The following is a 17452-nucleotide window of genomic DNA, read 5'->3' as shown; positions in this document are numbered from 1 at the left end:
GGCTTTGAAAACAACTCTACATGACCTTACTTCAGGGGGAGAAGGGGGGGATTCCATTCATATGTAATATTTTACTACTCTCTGGCTGATTTCATTTAAGATTGTTTCAAATCTAGTTGTTCATCATGTTATGCAAAGTATTCCTCAATCGTAATTTTTTTTTTTACAGATTTGTTTCCCTTCTTTAAGATTGTTTCAAATCTTAGCTTTAATTATAGTATGCATTTTTTCCAAAGATTACATAATTAATAAATTTAAAAAATAAAACCTTTGACTTATGTTAAAAAAATTTTTTTTAGTGTAACTGAACCTTTTTTTAACAGCATTGAACTATTTATTACTTTTTAGGGAATAAATCTTGTTTCTCCTTACATGTCGAAAAAGACCGGGGGGGGGGGGGGGGGGGGGGGGGGGTTCAAAATGACCAAAATCATCTTTACGTAATTAATGAACGGCCCCCAACATGCCTCTATGGGAATACAAGGCTCCCAGCAAATCTCTGACAACACTGTGTACCAAATTCGTCATACATAAAAATGTTGGTGGAAAAAAAAAAACAGTAAAAATATAAAAGCCTTTTTGATTGTTCAAAAAAATACATGTTAAAACAGAATAATAAAGTGCAATGGCTTTAAGGCTCAGTTGAGTTTTTCTTCGACTCAGAATTACTATTATTGAAGAGCTATTTATGTAAATTTTGGCATGGTACATCCCTTGCATTTTTTGTTATCACAAATATTTTCCAAAAGATATTCACTAAGTGTAGTGTAATTTTTTTTTACAATAATTATTATTATCACATTCTATCAATGTACAGGTGTCAAACCTGTGTAGTGCTTTAGCAGAAAGCTCATTACAAAGAGCATTTAACAATTTCAATGGCGATAGAGATTTTTTCCACTTCATCTATAGGCCAATCATTTTTTGCTGTATAAGAATCCTAGTACAGAATCTGTACAAATTCACAGGGATGAACATCACACCTTTAGCCAAATTATTACACTATAAATTGTGTAGGGTTCATGGTTTGTGTAGAAGCCGTGAATAAACTGCCCGCACATGACACAGTGAGCAGTGGATGAGACACTCACGGTGAACTTCTTCTCCTCCTCCCAGGTCTCGGTGTTCTCCACGCTGACCGTGGTCACGTTCGGGTCCCCCTTCCTGGAGTCCCCATTGCCGCACAGCATCTCTAGCAGGGCACGACACCATCGCTTCATCATCATCACCATCATCAGAGCTCACTGCCTCCGCGCACACAGAACACAGACCTCCATCGCAACACACGCGACCACCGCAACTGTCACGCCCGCACCACGCTTCTCATCCCGAAACAACAGTCTCAAAGCCCAACAAGAGAGCCCGTCATCCTGGCAACCTTGACAGTCCCAGCCGTCTCCGATGACGACAGCCCCCTTAATCTTATCAGGCAGTTGATAGCGTGGCACTCCATATCTCCCGCAGCCGTGAAAGCCTCACTTTCTTCCCTGCACATTGTCGATAGCCCCGGCGTGAGGGAACGCCATTAGCCGTCACGTGACGGGAATGTGTGTGCACAGGGCACACGCTGCTGTTTGCACTCTTGTTTATCACCCTGCCGTCAAGAGCATTGTTATCACGCTGGCTTTCCCAACCACCAGTTACGTGATGTGAACTGTTGCACAACCTGCGTGGCATGTTTCTCGACTGTGAACAACAGCAACTGTTAAAAAAATGGCCTGGTTACACTTTGCGCAGTTGGTGGATGTGCAGGTATTTAGGTATTTGTTTGTTGTAAAACTATTTCTCTGCGTATTCATGGATGTGGTAGGGCCTACAGTGTGTGGTGCAGTGAACCAATCAGACTATAAGGAAGGAAGGCCCAAATGTACAACATATTGGTACCTGCAAGTGTGTAAGGTGAAAATAATGAGTAAACAACGGAGTTTTGCGATAGTCATCCATTCTCTAGAAAGCAATAATAGGTAAGTCTGAAGCCAATAAATAGCTTGCACAAAAATGATATCACATATGTACAACCATACATGTTGACTAATGTTTCCAATAACTTGAAATTTTTCAGCAAACAAATTACTGAATTACTAGTGTTTTCAAATTTATTTGCTAAATGCCAAATTAATAAATAAATATTTTATCAAAAGACATGATTTCAAATTAAAAATATTTGCCTTAAAGCACTTACGGAAACATGATCTGTGAGTTGAGTTGCCACTTATACTCTGTTTAATCAATCATGTGTTGAACAAAACGTTCCCAAAACAAAATTATTTCCTAAATATTTTAAAGTACATACCTAATGTTTGATTAGTTTATCCTATGTTGCAGTTTTAAAAAGAAGTAATAATTGTTGCTTTTTACAACATATTTCAATATTAAAAATTGTAGGTGTCATATGAAGCTAAAATAACCTGTAAACCATTTCCAAGACCTCATCAAACAAACTGCATGCAGCATACATTTTTATACTAAGTACTGTTATTGTTATCTCAATGTCCAGCTCTAGTGCATGTATTGTTTAGTGAAACCAAATAATGTAGCCTATAATCATCTGAAGTTAGATTTGAAGTTATGTATTGGTAAAGGATCAACCGGGTTAACTAGAATCTTGGCCATGTTTCCGAACTAACTAACTTTTACCCTGGCTGAACTGACCTTTTAAGGTATTTTAATTCATCAGAAAATATTGAGGACAGCAAAATAATCATTTCATTTGACACTGAAATGCAGTCATTCATAGAAACAAACCTTACACTTCAGTAGGTGTGGACTGTTGGCACAGGTGGTCAGGAAACAATGACTTAGTCGAGGAGAAAATTTTGGCAAGGAATGAAGGGTAGTTGAAAATTCTTAACTGCAGGCTGGCAACTAGTGATCCGTATGGAACAGTATTGTGTGTGACCAAGCTTTATTTTACCATTACAACACAACTCCAACGCAACTTGAACCAGCGATTGGATATCAACGTAAGTGGTGGTTTCGCCTGATTTCACTTTGGACTCAAAGCTCCTCGAATCCCACACCCCTTTCACCTCTACTACGTTGTACCCAAGTTTGATCCGATTTCCCCCAGACTATGTCTCAACTCCCTGTTCTCCAACCTTCGACCACCTTGAACAGGCTCGCAAATCACGAGTGTACACACAATCTTATTTCAGGAAGCAATGGAACTACTTTGGTCTCGTGTTTGCTTCTTTCAAATTCTAACCTTTTGTTGATGGAATTGATAGATTTTTAAAGATTTTTCAGGATTTAGTGGGGGGGGGGGGGGGGACATTCCACATCCCCTCCAGAGTATGCCTGTCGCCAACCTTCACCCTGCAACAGGCCTCGCCCCAAGGCCTGGCCAATCACACTTCACTCCGACCTCCTGCTCGTTAATCTCTGTTCCACTGCTGTGCACGCTTCAGGAGAGAATCTGGGGGGAAATATGAAAACCTCCCACACATATTTTCTGATCATTATAAAAAAAATGGCAAAATAATTAATTGTATTATTTCGTACCTCAGGCAGAATTGCTTCCCTTCAGCATGTTAATAAAAAATATGAAGCTCAGCATATTGAATATGGCATTCAATATTTGCAATATTGGCAACTCGGAGGTGTTGCAAGTGGTTGTAAATTGTTGAGGTGAGTTCATTAATGTTAGTTCATATTTCATAGCATTCGTGATTGATTGATTTCTTCAACCTACATTTTCCAAGGAAAGTTTTTCAAACACGTTATTGTTACAAAGTGAAAGGTGGGTAGAGTTAGGCAAGATGCATAAAATGAATATATTCAATATGTAATGAACATTTAAAACATAATTACAGTATTTTTAATTAATCTAACCTAACCATTGACTGCTCACACAATTTTACAGTATTTGAAATGTAGCTAACCTAACCTAACCCATCTGTAACAGTGAACTGCATTTACATTATTAGTGAACTACATTTACATTTTCAGTGCCATTTTACAGAATATAATAAAAGTCAGAAAATGAATAAAAGCATTGCCTGATTTTTTCTACGTATGTTCCCCTCACACCAATAACTGCCTTCACCCTCCTGCTTGTTTCTTTTAAAATTCTCACAAAGTAGTCCCACTGCCTTGCATAGTTCATGCTGCAATGTTTGAATGTTTCCACAACCCTTATATAAAATACTCAGATAATAAATTAGTTCAGAAAAAAATCTTACATTTATGTAGCCTTATCTTACAAACACAGGCACATGACATCTGATATGTTGGTGGTAATATAGTAAAAATAACTACGTTCATGGCTCATACAAAAATTAATTTATTTATTCACAAATTATTAGGTTATAAAGGCATTTCATTAGGGTTAACAAAATGTTTAACAATAATCAATGCTGAAGCTAAACTGCAGTATTGTTTTACGCTAATGAGTACGATAAAAGAATGTTGGCTATGTTGCAACCATGTCATTATTTCCGAGAACGAAACGTATTGTAGGCATATGAGTAATAAATATGTCCAGCGTTAATTTCCCGTTGTTAAAATAATGTGATTAACGTCATTCCCCTACTATTAAACAAAAATCCGTACACTTTCCTGCAATTGACTAGTAGCTTGCGATTGTTTTGATACCGTTTAAACACACGAGGGCTATACAGACTGAACACATTGCACAATGTTATTTTAACTGTACCTTGTGAGATGTTAAGTCAATTCGTAAGTATCACGTTACCGCTGAATAACCTTTCACGCGTCACAATCCAATTCCATACTTCCTGTATCTCGGACGTGTAACAATAATAACATTAGTAAGTAGCATCGCAGTGATTTGTCGAACCCTCAGAAGTACACAGACATTAGCGCAAGTCTGCAATCATCTGCAGGAAAATATATAAACAATTATTACCGTTATTTGTTAAGCTTGACGTCATAATAAACTAACTCACCGTAATTATGTTTCGTAAACTAAATATATACTCACATTTCCATTCACGTTTCTTTTAGGACAGGTCATAAAGAACAAATATTCGCAATTGAAAGCTGAAAGTTAAGTTTTGGCGTGGTACAACTGCCGCGCGGAAGTTCAAAATTCATTCATTCATCCAGGCACACTGTTATTGTTTACACGGTTCCACTTTCCAGGCAGCAGTGTTACGATAATTACATCACTTCACGATTAGATAGATATCAATATCTGTTATCAATCTTGCTTGTCATATTATCATATCTGCTAGCGAATTATGATGTATATGGGTAATAAAAACAACATAAAAAAATATATATTCCTGGTACTATCACTGTGATATCCTGTCAATAATACTGAAATTAAATAACTACACTCCACGCTATATTATATTAAGGGACAGAATACTCAGTGCCAAAGCATTCTGATTACACATTTTTATAAACAACATTTTATGGATCTTATAATGCTAGCAAACATGCAAACCTCATTGCGGAAAGAAAATATTCACTTTAATTCATTATTGTTCCAACTAATTTAATGGATCTTTCAGAAGGAAATAATAAGTGTCAGTCACATTGATCTCTTCATCAGTCACAAGCCTTGGGGGTTGTTTTCTTTGTTGCTTTTGTCAGTCAAAAGCTTGGCGAGATCTTAATTGTTGACGGATGGGCCAGCATGATGTTTGAAAAGTGCTTTTTATGCAGAGGAAGAAAACATATGGCAATTCCAACACTATTATCTCATTTTGACACTTATTGTTTGAAAATTTTCTGCATTCTGATACAGTGTGAAGCTACAGGCAAGGATATTGGTGACATACATACTACATTAAAAAAAATTTAAGTACGTAATATAAAAACAAATAATCATGCTATAGAATGAGTCATAAGTCTCCATACAAATATAAGGGAAACATCACCCATTCTTATCATTTATTGTTTACTTTTAAACATCTGTTTCTATGTTAGTTAAGATTAACTGCTTAAGCATGCAGTTGTGTGCAAATGTATGCCATAAAAATAACTTCAAAATATTACAAAAGGAAAAAATATATATATATATATATATTATCTTAAAAAAATTCTTACAGTAAAAGTGACAAATAAATCCTAATTTCAAAAATTGAGAATTACTGGAATTTAAGTTTAAACTTAGATATTAATGTAACAATCTTGCATTGTATGTATAAATTTCTTTAACAGTTACATTAATAATTTCTTGAAATATTTTGAAAGAAAACTTTTTACTGAACAAGTTGATAATAGAGGAACCACCCCCCCCCCCCTTTTTTTTATATAATAATTTGCAAATAAAAGAATTTCCTGCGCTGAACCACTTGTTGCATTACCAACCATTTCTGAATTTCTATGTTTAAGCACTAGTTTCTAGTAGTTTTTATAAAGACAAGTTTTAAAATCAACTAAAACATGAAAATCGACGAATGATAAATACTGAAAAAAATTTATTTACTGGAAAGTAGCTGTATATATTTGCCTATTCTTTTTTGCCACTTTGGGAATAATCACTTAGAGATGAGAGTGCATGTACTCAGAAGAAAATTCAATTTATGAAAGAATAATTGGGATTTACTGCTTAAAATCAACCTCATTGTAATGAAAAAATACATTTCAGTTAAATTAAACGTGTAATTCAATATAATATACTTTGACCCTGTTTCACAAAAAAAAAAAAAAAACCCTGATTAAGAAAATGTTGTTCTAAAGTGATGACAAAATACTTCACCTGCTAGTGAAATCTCCGGCACACCATTGAGCCCGGCGCGTCGCCGACAACTGGCCGACTGGAGGCGGAGGGCAGAGCGCGACCTTGCATTCCGAGAGCATGACTCACCCCGGACTCCAGAGGGCAGCCGCTGTGTACGCAGGGAGTTGCGTCACGTCGCGCCTCCCAAACAAAACTGTCTCGGCAAAGGTGTCGAGACTTACGCTTGCACTAAAATGCATCTCTTCAGTGTCGCTGCACTGGAGCAAAAATTGAAAGTGACTCAGCCCGCAACCTACAGTAAGAATTCCCTCGAGTTTCCTAAAATATTTTTTTTTAAAAAAACCCTCCAAAACAATCTTCTACTTAAATTTTTTTGATGTTAAAATCCCACCAAAATATATTTTCCTCACTTATAACTATGTACTAGCAGAGGTACAATGGTATGCAGGAAATCACAGGAAAAAAAAAATCAATAGAAACTATCGACAACTACGGTGAATAAATAATTCCATACATATCCCTATACTTGAGAGCTGCTACTCCTAATTAACACAATGCACTGTCATGACCGACACACTCATGGCTGGTTAAAAACTAAGACAACTAAAGATGTCAAAGGCCCGTCGACAACAGTCTGAGCCTGTGTGCGGTCCGTTTCCTTATCCTTATGTGAATGCCATTGTACCGTTACACGGAAAACTACCCTTTCTACAACTGCGATGTGTCAACATATTGATTTCTAAAGTAGTCACCAGAGTGCCAAAATAACTGTTTTTCAATGTTTTTGTGCATTAATCATGCACAAACCAAATTTCGTCCAATCTGTTTAAGAGCACATATTTGAAACGTGAAGCAGAAATTGCAAAATATCATGAGTGTTTTTCGGCTCCTGTGCTATCAAAAGACAAAGATTGGGACCAAAAGTTCAAGTTGACAAAATGTACTGACCCCACTGTCCATACCATCCATGACATCACAAGGTCACGTGTCACGTAGACCAATCAGCGATCGGTATCCGCTGGGCACAATTTGGGACACTCCTACCGTTAACGGGCCTTAATGCTCTTGGGCACAAGGTGCCATTGAGCACATCAGCCGCGGTGCCCTGCGGCCAGACACGGCAGACGAACAGAGGAAGACGCTGTATCTCTCGCCAATACGCTCCAGCAGTTCAATAACAGTGCTTAGCTGTCTAACAAACACATTTAAACACTAACATCGAGAAAAAAAATGCTCACCTATATTTCACTAATGAAATAAAAAAATTGGTTAAGAATAAAAAAAAATATTTGTAGAATTAAAAAATAAGTTAAAAAAAAAGTAAAGATTTTCGAGGTTAAGCATGCAAATGGTCTTCCATAATAAATAAAAATCATTTGGAAATGGAATTACATTTTATTGAGAAAATACATTGCAAAATGTGGCCTTAAAACTATAAAATAATATGGAATTAAAACTACAGTAAATGATTACAATGTAACATCTTTGGCATTAAAATTACAAAATAAATTTGTTCTGCTAGTTATTTAGTTCAAATGTCTTTAAGTCTTAAATGTAACATGCTTGATAATGAAATATATATACATATATATAAAAACACATACTATGCCATTTACAGGTGAACATTCATAATACTGTATTCCAAGACGTGTGTGGAAATATGGCATGATTTCTATGCAAGATGGAAAGGACGAGCTAAAGTCTCTAAAGCTGGTATAATTACGAATTCTATTTACAAAACTCCTGCATTATAGTTAGATATAAAAATGCATTTCCTTAAAAACTGAAAACACATTTTACAAAAAAGTTACATTACAAGAAATACTCAAAGAATAAATTATTATTATGTTAAGTCACAATCAGAATCAAAATTTTCTCTTAGTCTATAAAAATTGTGATTTAAGTTTGCAAAGCTTGCATATATTGGTATTACATTTTTTTGTGGAAGCTCTTGGGTTCAGCTTTAGAAATAGTGTACGACTTATACTGAACTGTGATGAAATCAGAAAACATTGATGCTAACGGACATTTAGTTTCTATGAAAGTGAACTGCTGAGCAAAAAAACACAGCACGTGTAGTTAAAAAGTATTATTACATTTGGTCTATCAGCACTGGAGTTGGTCTGTGTAGAACCAGGTCTCATCACACATTGCGATGCTGTCAGTTCAGTTAAGTGCACAAAGTCGAATAAATCCACCTTAACACGTCCAGCCAGAAGTGTAACAATACCCTAAGCTAATTTTAATTACAAAATATGTACTGTACATACATCCTGTTCATATTAACATCACCATCAAGTAAGTGAAATCTCGTTAATGCATTACATAAGTATTATGTATGATTGCACTTAAATATTTAAAATACCATTCAGTGAAATCTCATTTCATTACAACTTAACTGAAAATAGTCCTCGATGAAAAGACTTTATATTGAACTGTTTACAAATGTAAATCATCTTGTTAAGAGTTTAATTGAGGTATTTGTAATGAGGTTCCATTCTGTGGTAAAAGTGATAAAATGTTGTAACTATTGTTATATTAATATTACTAATTACTGCATAAGTTTCTAACCACAGGCTAGTGAAATCTTGGGCACTGTCTTTATCATAAATACGTAAAATTTCAGTAACACTGATTTATTATAATTATTTTAAAGTGCAATGTCTTTATGTAGCGAAATTTTACACAATACATAACTTACAAACTAGCAATTCGTTTTGAATCACAACCATTATCAGAGTACATCTAGGACTGATTGCACATCATATAGTAATTAGTAACACACAGTGAAACCTTAAGTTTATTTTAATAACTCAAAATAAAAAATGTAGTAAAAAGTAAATACATGGTCAAACTATGTATTTTCTAATGTCTTTTTTAATATTGTACCAAAAAAATTTTATCACGTGGAATGTAAAAATAATAGGGCCAAATAATAAATCATGATTTCACTGCATGGCAACCATTAACTAAGTATCACAATCAAGCAGCAATTGTACACACATATTGCAATTAAGTTATAAACTACGACATTTCAAATTCTTCATGCACAAACACAGTTGTAATGATTACATTTACCACAAACATTAAATTCTAAAATAATACTTACTAACAGTCAGTGGCGTAGCCAGGGGGGGGGGGGGGGGGGGGTTTAGGGAACCAAATCTTTAATTAATATATTATTCATCACTCAAACAAATTTCATATTAAAATGAATAAAATTTTTACCATTACAATATTTAAATTTAAGTACCGAAAACTGCTAAAATAGCATTATTTTACACATTAAAATCCAAATTTTCCCGGGGGAGGACCACCGGACCCACCACGCTTTAATACGGTGAGGAGGGGGGGGGGGGGGGGGGGGGGGGGGCATGCTTCTTAACACCCCCTCATACACAAATCCTGGCTACGCCATTGCTTACAGTGAAATCATGATTTGTACCCACTGCTTTGGACAGTAGGAATATGAGCTCAAGAGTCTTTACAGGGCAAGAACTTCACTATTACGATGGACCGAGTCCTCCACACACGAGTTTTCAAGACTACAGGAACACTTCTGGATGCTCTTAATTTATGTTGTTATACTACTAGCAAACAACCACATTGCAACGTACTATTCCTGGCGGTTTGAGACAACTCAACACAAGAGAAATTAAAAATAATATACATGGCAGTACAAAGTACCAATAAAATAATTCTTTTATGGAGTCAAATATTTGGTAAACTAATTTCAGTACGTTTTAAAGACCTTTTAATATAATATTTTCACAACTTTTTGTATCAAATGGTCAGTTTTTACCTTTTTACATACAAAAAAAATTAAACATAGGTAACACAAACAGAACTACAATTCCGCAAGAACATGGCGATTTTCATATTAGAAACCCAAAATTTTTACAGTCATAATTTCTAGGTGATTTAAGTAGACAGTCTATTTATACTTATGTGCAACTATGAACTAAAGTGAGAAGCATGAAAAAAAAAGTTAGCTAAAGGCTGCTCAAAATGAAAGTTCCATTGACTTTTCAGACTGTTACTGTTTACTTCAGGGATTTGACGAGACACGAGTGACCTGGACACCTGTGATGTATGTAACCTTCAGGAACATTCAAAAATATGCTGACTGCAATGAAAGGGGCTAACCATCTCACTGACACCTAGGTGATCACAGATGAAGGGAACAGGAGCACCACGAGACAACCCACTGGCTCACGGCCATGTCTTGAGGGGAGCGCGGTGTGACCCTGTCGGCAATCAAGCATGGGTAGCCTAGCGTTCTCACCACTACCACCACGACCTAACATACCGTACCTACCCGCAGAAGGGTATCGGTCGCATTTATCATTTTGAGCATAAAAACCTAACATTTTCATCGTAAGGTCGCATCGTATATCTGTCTTCACACTAAAGTTCCGTGGATGCTGGTGTCTTTGCGTTCCGTATCTTAGCTGGCGCGTGAGAAATACAGCACTGGTGTTGACCCTCAGGTCTTCTTTGTTTACTACGTGAGGGTGCGAGACGACCCACTTTCCCATATTTACGACCCCCCCCCCCCCCCCCCGGACCGATGCACTACTTAACCAAAAATAAAAAGTAGAAGTCTGCCTATTTTTCATACCCTTGTTTCCCTCCCGTCTATTGTATTTTATTTTTTATCTATCTCCTTGCTGCCAGGAAAGAAGAGGCGGCGTTTTGTCAGTTCCTTCTATAAAAACTAGCACTCACGGTTACCGGCAAACTTGAGCGGGGCTGGAGGAATATAAACATCACGGTATGTTCAGTTGAAAGCTGGGAAATCTCATGAAAAAAAAAAAAAACAATAATGATTGGTCACAGTCGCATCATGACACATGTCGAGATAGACACGTTAATTGTGTGGCTGCCAGTTCACGGGACATTTACGAAGAAGAGAGGGAGGGGAAAACCGTCAACACTGCCACACGGCCTCACACATGCTGTCTCTCTGGCTGGTATATGTTTACATTTCCCCTCCTCATCTTGCAGTGCAACACACACATCACGGCAAACATAGAACAAACTGTGCTGCTAATGGAGCTTCGTGCGAATGCTGAAATATTTTGATTAAACATACTGTACTTACTCATGGAGTTAAAATTATTAAAAATGAACACATATTTGATCACACAGTGCAATTTTTTTTTAAACTCAAAGTGAAAAACTCACTAAAGGATTGCACTACACTTTTTGAAACTAAAATCAGCATAAAATGTGCGACCCATACACGGGTAAATACGGTAGAAAAACATTTGGGTCTACACAAAAAACTTTCTAGAAATAAAACTGGAACATCATCACCATCCATTTTTTTCTAACACACCAAATTGTTTAAGTTTTTTCAGAACACAAATATGTCTTTAACAAACAGATATGATATACAGCCCCTGACCACAATCTCATTTGGCCAACTTAACATTAACATATCAACATATGAGTCATTCCACCATCGCAACCTCTAAATAAACAGTTTCAAAATACATTTTTATCTGCTAAGGACCATACCGCAAGACTACACTTGCAATTTGTACAGAAAAAAAGTCTCTCTCAAATTTTTCAAAAGAAAAGGTAAGTAAGTACATACCTAGTTTCCTTGGCTACCACAGATGTTGGTCCCAACATTTGCCATAAAAGCAGGCAACTTGTGAGATTGAAAATGGCTCCAGTTCAAACTAAGTAGCCAACAGTACTTCTGATATCCAATATTGGGGTCAGTATTGGTTTTAATAAAAGTCCAAAATACATACTAAAACAAAACCATCAAATTGATTTTCTTATAAAGAAGCAAACGATGAACACACATTGCAGTCTGGTGATAAACAGAAAGATAGCACATTTTATGGTTTGGAAGTTGTGTTTGACACTAAAACAAAATCAACAACAGTGAAAAATTACCAAAATTATCAACAACAGTGGAAAGTGACAACATTGTAAAAGAAACAGACAACAATTGTTTCTCATCCTAAATGATTCACAGACTCTGACACAGTTTTTTTTAGAACTACCTGATCATAGTCAGAGCTACAGACGTTCTGGAATCTTGCAGGTGTTAGTGAACATCAGAAGTCAGAACAAGTGCTACACAGAACACTACTAGGTACTTATACAGGTACGAAACGACGACAGTTGAGTTTTTTTCCCCCAACTGGCATCTGGGTGGAAACAACAAATTACGCAGGACATGCATATAACACCTGTCCAGCGCAATACTTGCACATCATAGACTGAAGATGAGGTAGGATGATTCCTAACAAGGTTCTTGTATATCCAGTAGAACTGCTGAAATGCCGTACTGTAAAAACGATGACAGCATTCTTCTGTTTATAATATTTTACATAGTATGTACACAGTTTCAAGTACCACGAAAAAAAAATGTGGAAATTTTTCAAAGCATGGCATAATTAATAATTACACCCACTTTTTTTATCACTAGAACTTGTACAAATTTAAGCACGCGCAAAATCTTTCACAGCCCAAGCAACATCCAACTCGCAAACTAGGTGTTTCAACAGTTCTAACGGAAAAAACAAATAATTTCTCTCCAGGTAGTAATCATGCGCCTCCTAACCCATTTTCACCATATGATGCACATCAGCGTTAAATTCCTGTACTGTTAACCGAGTCTGATTCGTCAGAAGCTGCCCGACAACGGAGCCAGGGCGCGAGAAAACCCTCACAGCCGAGTAGCGCACTCACGGAGCTCGCAGTCTTCACGGCAGGGCGGGGGCACGCTACGCCACGACCAGCCCGCGCTGACACCTGCAGCACAGCCCACGCAGCCAGGCCGTGCACGCTGCGGCGGCCAGCGCCGCGCCCAGCACCGCGTACACCAGCAGCTGCGCGAAGCGCGACGGCAGCCACAGCACGGCGTAGCTCAGCATCTGTCTGTCCGCGTCTGCAACCACACCGAGGCGGCGTCATCCCATCTCTGTACAACTACAGTTGACTAGCTTCCGTTCAAACGGGTGCTTCGCTGAAGTTCACTTACTACTGAAAAAGGTTTCCAAACCTATGAGAAGTACCTAGTCCTTCGTTATATGCCAAAAATAATATGCAATACCGCCAATACTATTCAATTTAAAGATCCAATAACAGCTACTTTCTCGACTATTATCATTTTTTAAAGATAAAACATTAAAAAAAAAATTGCATCAGCATTAATGCTGAAACTGAAATGAAAAGGATTAATTACATCATGCATGAGCTTTGCCATGGTGAAATTCTAACTAATATTTAAGTAATTTCAATTGTGAATTTGAACTGAATTGATAGATTTTGTTTTTAATGTATCCTAAACTCAAATGCACTGTGTATTCATGATCATCCTATGCAAATATAGATGGATGTGATACATATTAACATTTAGAAACTGAATAAGTATTCTTTTTTTTTTTGTCATAAAACTAATTTCATGATTAAATTAGTGTATTACTTTTTTTTACCATAAATATTCAAACATACGTAATAATAATAATTACATACTAAGCACAGTTAAATTTCTCAAACGTTTCATCAATTTGTATGAAGACGCTTGAATATGTACACAAAATATGTTGAAAGTAAGATATTGAGTGTATCTCATTGCAAATTAAATAATCTTATATTAATATTCTGATATTTTTTTTTTAAATGATTGGTTTTACAAAAAAAAAATGTTACTAATGTGGGCCCTCAAAAGAAAATTTTTTAGTTAAATTTAAAATTTGATATATTCTTTCTATATAGTTAGAGACCTGAAAAATTTGCGGGTTCATTTCGTGTTATATGCTAAAATTCAAATAATTATACCTTAGTGCGGCTTCCGCCATTGGTTCACTGTTAAATCTGGAGGACTTAGGGGCCAATTGGAGACCCCTCACTCGTAGAAGTGTCGAATCACAGGCTACCTGGTCGAGACGACTCACAAGTCAGCGGCCAACGTACAGTTGGCATTTGACCGAGTGTGTAGAGGATATTGGAGTCTGTCCTGTAGGTCACTGAACCCGCGAATTTTTCCGGTCTCTATGTATAGTTCAAAAATAATTCTAGATATCGAAGAAAAACCTTATGAAGTTTGACTCTAAAGTAATGTGAACTTGATCGTGGCTATTACGCACCGATGGCGGCGACGCCGTAGCCCATGCGGTAGACGCCCATGCGGTAGGAGCAGGTGGGCACCATCACCTCGTGCAGCGCGGCGCGCCCCAGCGGGAAGCGGTACACGGGCGAGCGCCCGGCGGACGGCTGCAGCACCTCCAGCACGCGCTCCTCGCCGGAGCCCGCGTCCGCGGCCGCGTGCAGGGACTTGTGGTCGTGCGCGGAGAAGATCAGCTGGGGACGGAGCTGCGCCGACACCTGCGCAGTCGGCACGCACTCGCGCTGCCGGACACCGCCAGTACCCTACACCACAATGGTTCAAATGAGTTTCGGCCAAAAAAAAATATTTTTTAAAACACTTGAATATTTTTTTATTTAAAAAAAAAATTATTTCTTGACCAGGCACTCAGCAAGGACACTGCCCCTTAGGGCGTGCGCGCTATAACCACCACTAGTCCGGACACCGCTAATCCATAAAAAAATAATGATGGTTCAAAAGAGTTTTGGGTAAAAATTATTTTTCAATTTCAAAACACTTGAATATTTTGTATTTAAAAAAAAATTGATTTCTTGACCCAGTCTGTAAGATGTTTGATTTTGTGCCTTTTGAAAGTGTTACGGATAGTGTTATGTGGTAACCTAAAGATTACAAAGGTTTTATTTTACTACACGCTGTTGTATCACAGCAATTATTCAGCTAATGCAAAACTATGGTGATCCGAACAGGTCTCAATCCCAATTAGTTCGTATTAGTGTGACTCCACTGTATTCGTGAATAATTTTATGTTCAATTTCAAATAAATTTTTTTTATTATTCATTACCAATACATACATACAAGGACTCATATATAAAATATTTTTATGAAAGAGTGTAACATTTATTGATAAATTTGAAATGGTTTGTATAAGCCCTGTTTTATTTAAGGAAGTGCCACGTATTTAGTTTTTTTAAAATTAACCTAATTTCGTTAAACTTTTTTTTCTGGGATGGTTTTGGCACGTGAATGCATGCCAGACCCTAACGGCAGTCTAGCGCAAAGCCGCGGTCTGGGGCGGACACACTTATTCCACGGGGGAACAGCAACTTTGGTATAACAATTCCCCATGCTGGTAAGAAGCTAGTCACCAGACACACGAAGCAAACACAACACATTGAAACTGCAGCAGAGAACAAGCCAGGAGTGACTGCGGAACCCACAAGAAACTAAAATCAGGATGGCCCGACTGGAATTCAAACCCCAAGTCTTTTTGAACGTTGCGAGTCCAATTTTGTGCCCCCTTACTCTGATTCTTGGTGGACCAATTTTTCTTTTGAAAAACTTTCTTATAACTTTTTAATAACACAAAGAATTTTAAAATATTTATAAACAAAATTAAATATATTCCTAAATAGATCTTCTATTCTTAGGAATGTGCCAATTTTTATGGTACATATAAAGCTAAAATCTTTTCAGACATAATTTAAACATGATTTAAGTGGCCAGTCTCCAACTATACAAATTTGATGTGTGACTACACACCGAAGTGAAGCATCAAAAATCAAAGTACAAGTTAGCAACATGCTCCCTGACTTCCAGCACTGTTACTGTTTATTTCTGGGACTTCTTTGTGACTGTCGTGAAATGCAGACCCACTGAACAGTGTACAATGTAGAAATTGAGATGGAATGAATTTTGGGGAATGGGGGGAGAGATAAGGTAAAACGGAGAACTACAGTAAAATCCCACCGGCCCATGACAATGTCTGCCACATTTCCCACTTGCGAAAAATCTGGATTTGCCCCTGCCGGGGATGGAATTTGGATCGCTTTTGTGGGAGACTGGTAATTCACTCGCACAGAGTTACTTGCTGCTGTGTGTCACTCCGAAGGTGTCAAAGGCTGACGTACCTGTTGGACGAATGCGGACGGTAAGAAAAGTAAAGGCAGATGGGTGAGAACGATGCGCGTCCTGTTCGCTACCAATGACACGCCATACTGTTCAGGTTTCGGAACAGAATATGACAACCTGTTCACCTGCGACACAAACAACAGTCAATGACTACAAGCACTTCCAGCAGGAAAAGCATGGGGCACACGCAATACATAACTATAAAGAGTGTAGAGAGTAGCCGTCAATAAAAGAACTTAATTATCGGTTCACATTATTTGCGGTGCAATAAAATTGTTAGTTGAGCTATTAATGCATCAATTATCTGCTGCATGCACCCCATGATTTTCGTTTCCAATCTTACAAGTATTTTAATAGCTATCAAAAGTTGCCAAGTATGAATTTTCAGGATAATTTAGAAAAAGTTCGAAATCTGTATATGGGTTTATCCTTCATAAGGATTAGAGAAATTATTTTATAATTTTTAGTCCGTTATAAAAACATAGTTTATAAAAAAAAATTTAATTTGATCATTTAAAAATTTTTAGTGCGGTAAAAAACTGTGTGCAAGTTTTATTAACTTCATTTGAATTTTATTTAGAAATTATATAAAAATTGTGATTAAATTTTGTGATAGTTTGGTTATTAAAAATCTCTTTATTACAAAGTGACAACTTATGGTCCCTTCAGGGTTATTTTTATACAGCTTTGACTGTATTTATAAAATTATAATTAAGTTCAATGTGAGTCCCCTAAAAAATACGAAATACCAGAAATTTGCTACGAATTAATAAAAACCTAAATAAAAGAGCTTAGCTAAAAAAAACTGTGATGACCA

At 36.9% G+C, this 17452-nt stretch overlaps 2 protein-coding genes across 12 annotated transcripts in view; both read right to left on the bottom strand.

Moving 5' to 3' along the window:
* LOC134539714 (serine/threonine-protein kinase Sgk1-like) overlaps positions 1-4813 on the bottom strand; it is a 30714-nt gene extending 25901 nt beyond the window's left edge. For 3 of the 6 annotated variants that reach the window (XM_063381943.1, XM_063381944.1, XM_063381949.1), the window contains exon 1: positions 1092-4813. In XM_063381943.1, coding sequence (XP_063238013.1) covers positions 1092-1212 — 121 coding nt within the window. In that variant the 5' untranslated portion in view covers positions 1213-4813. The remainder of the gene's footprint in view (positions 1-1091) is intronic. The other 3 variants (XM_063381945.1, XM_063381948.1, XM_063381947.1) reach the window with 2 other exon arrangements.
* A 3214-nt stretch (positions 4814-8027) lies between these two features.
* Positions 8028-17452, bottom strand: part of LOC134539289 (metallophosphoesterase 1) — a 162982-nt gene continuing 153557 nt past the window's right edge. For 4 of the 6 annotated variants that reach the window (XM_063381176.1, XM_063381177.1, XM_063381181.1 and 1 more), the window contains 3 exons: positions 16635-16760; positions 14767-15049; positions 8028-13565 (listed from right to left, as the gene is read on the bottom strand). In XM_063381176.1, the coding sequence (XP_063237246.1) occupies positions 13402-13565; positions 14767-15049; positions 16635-16760 (573 nt within the window). In that variant the 3' untranslated portion in view covers positions 8028-13401. The remainder of the gene's footprint in view (positions 13566-14766; positions 15050-16634; positions 16761-17452) is intronic. The other 2 variants (XM_063381178.1, XM_063381180.1) reach the window with 2 other exon arrangements.

This window comes from Bacillus rossius, chromosome 15 (genome assembly GCF_032445375.1).
Source record: "Bacillus rossius redtenbacheri isolate Brsri chromosome 15, Brsri_v3, whole genome shotgun sequence".
NCBI classification, from domain to species: Eukaryota; Metazoa; Arthropoda; class Insecta; order Phasmatodea; family Bacillidae; genus Bacillus; species Bacillus rossius.
This window is presented reverse-complemented; position numbering and strand designations above follow the sequence as displayed.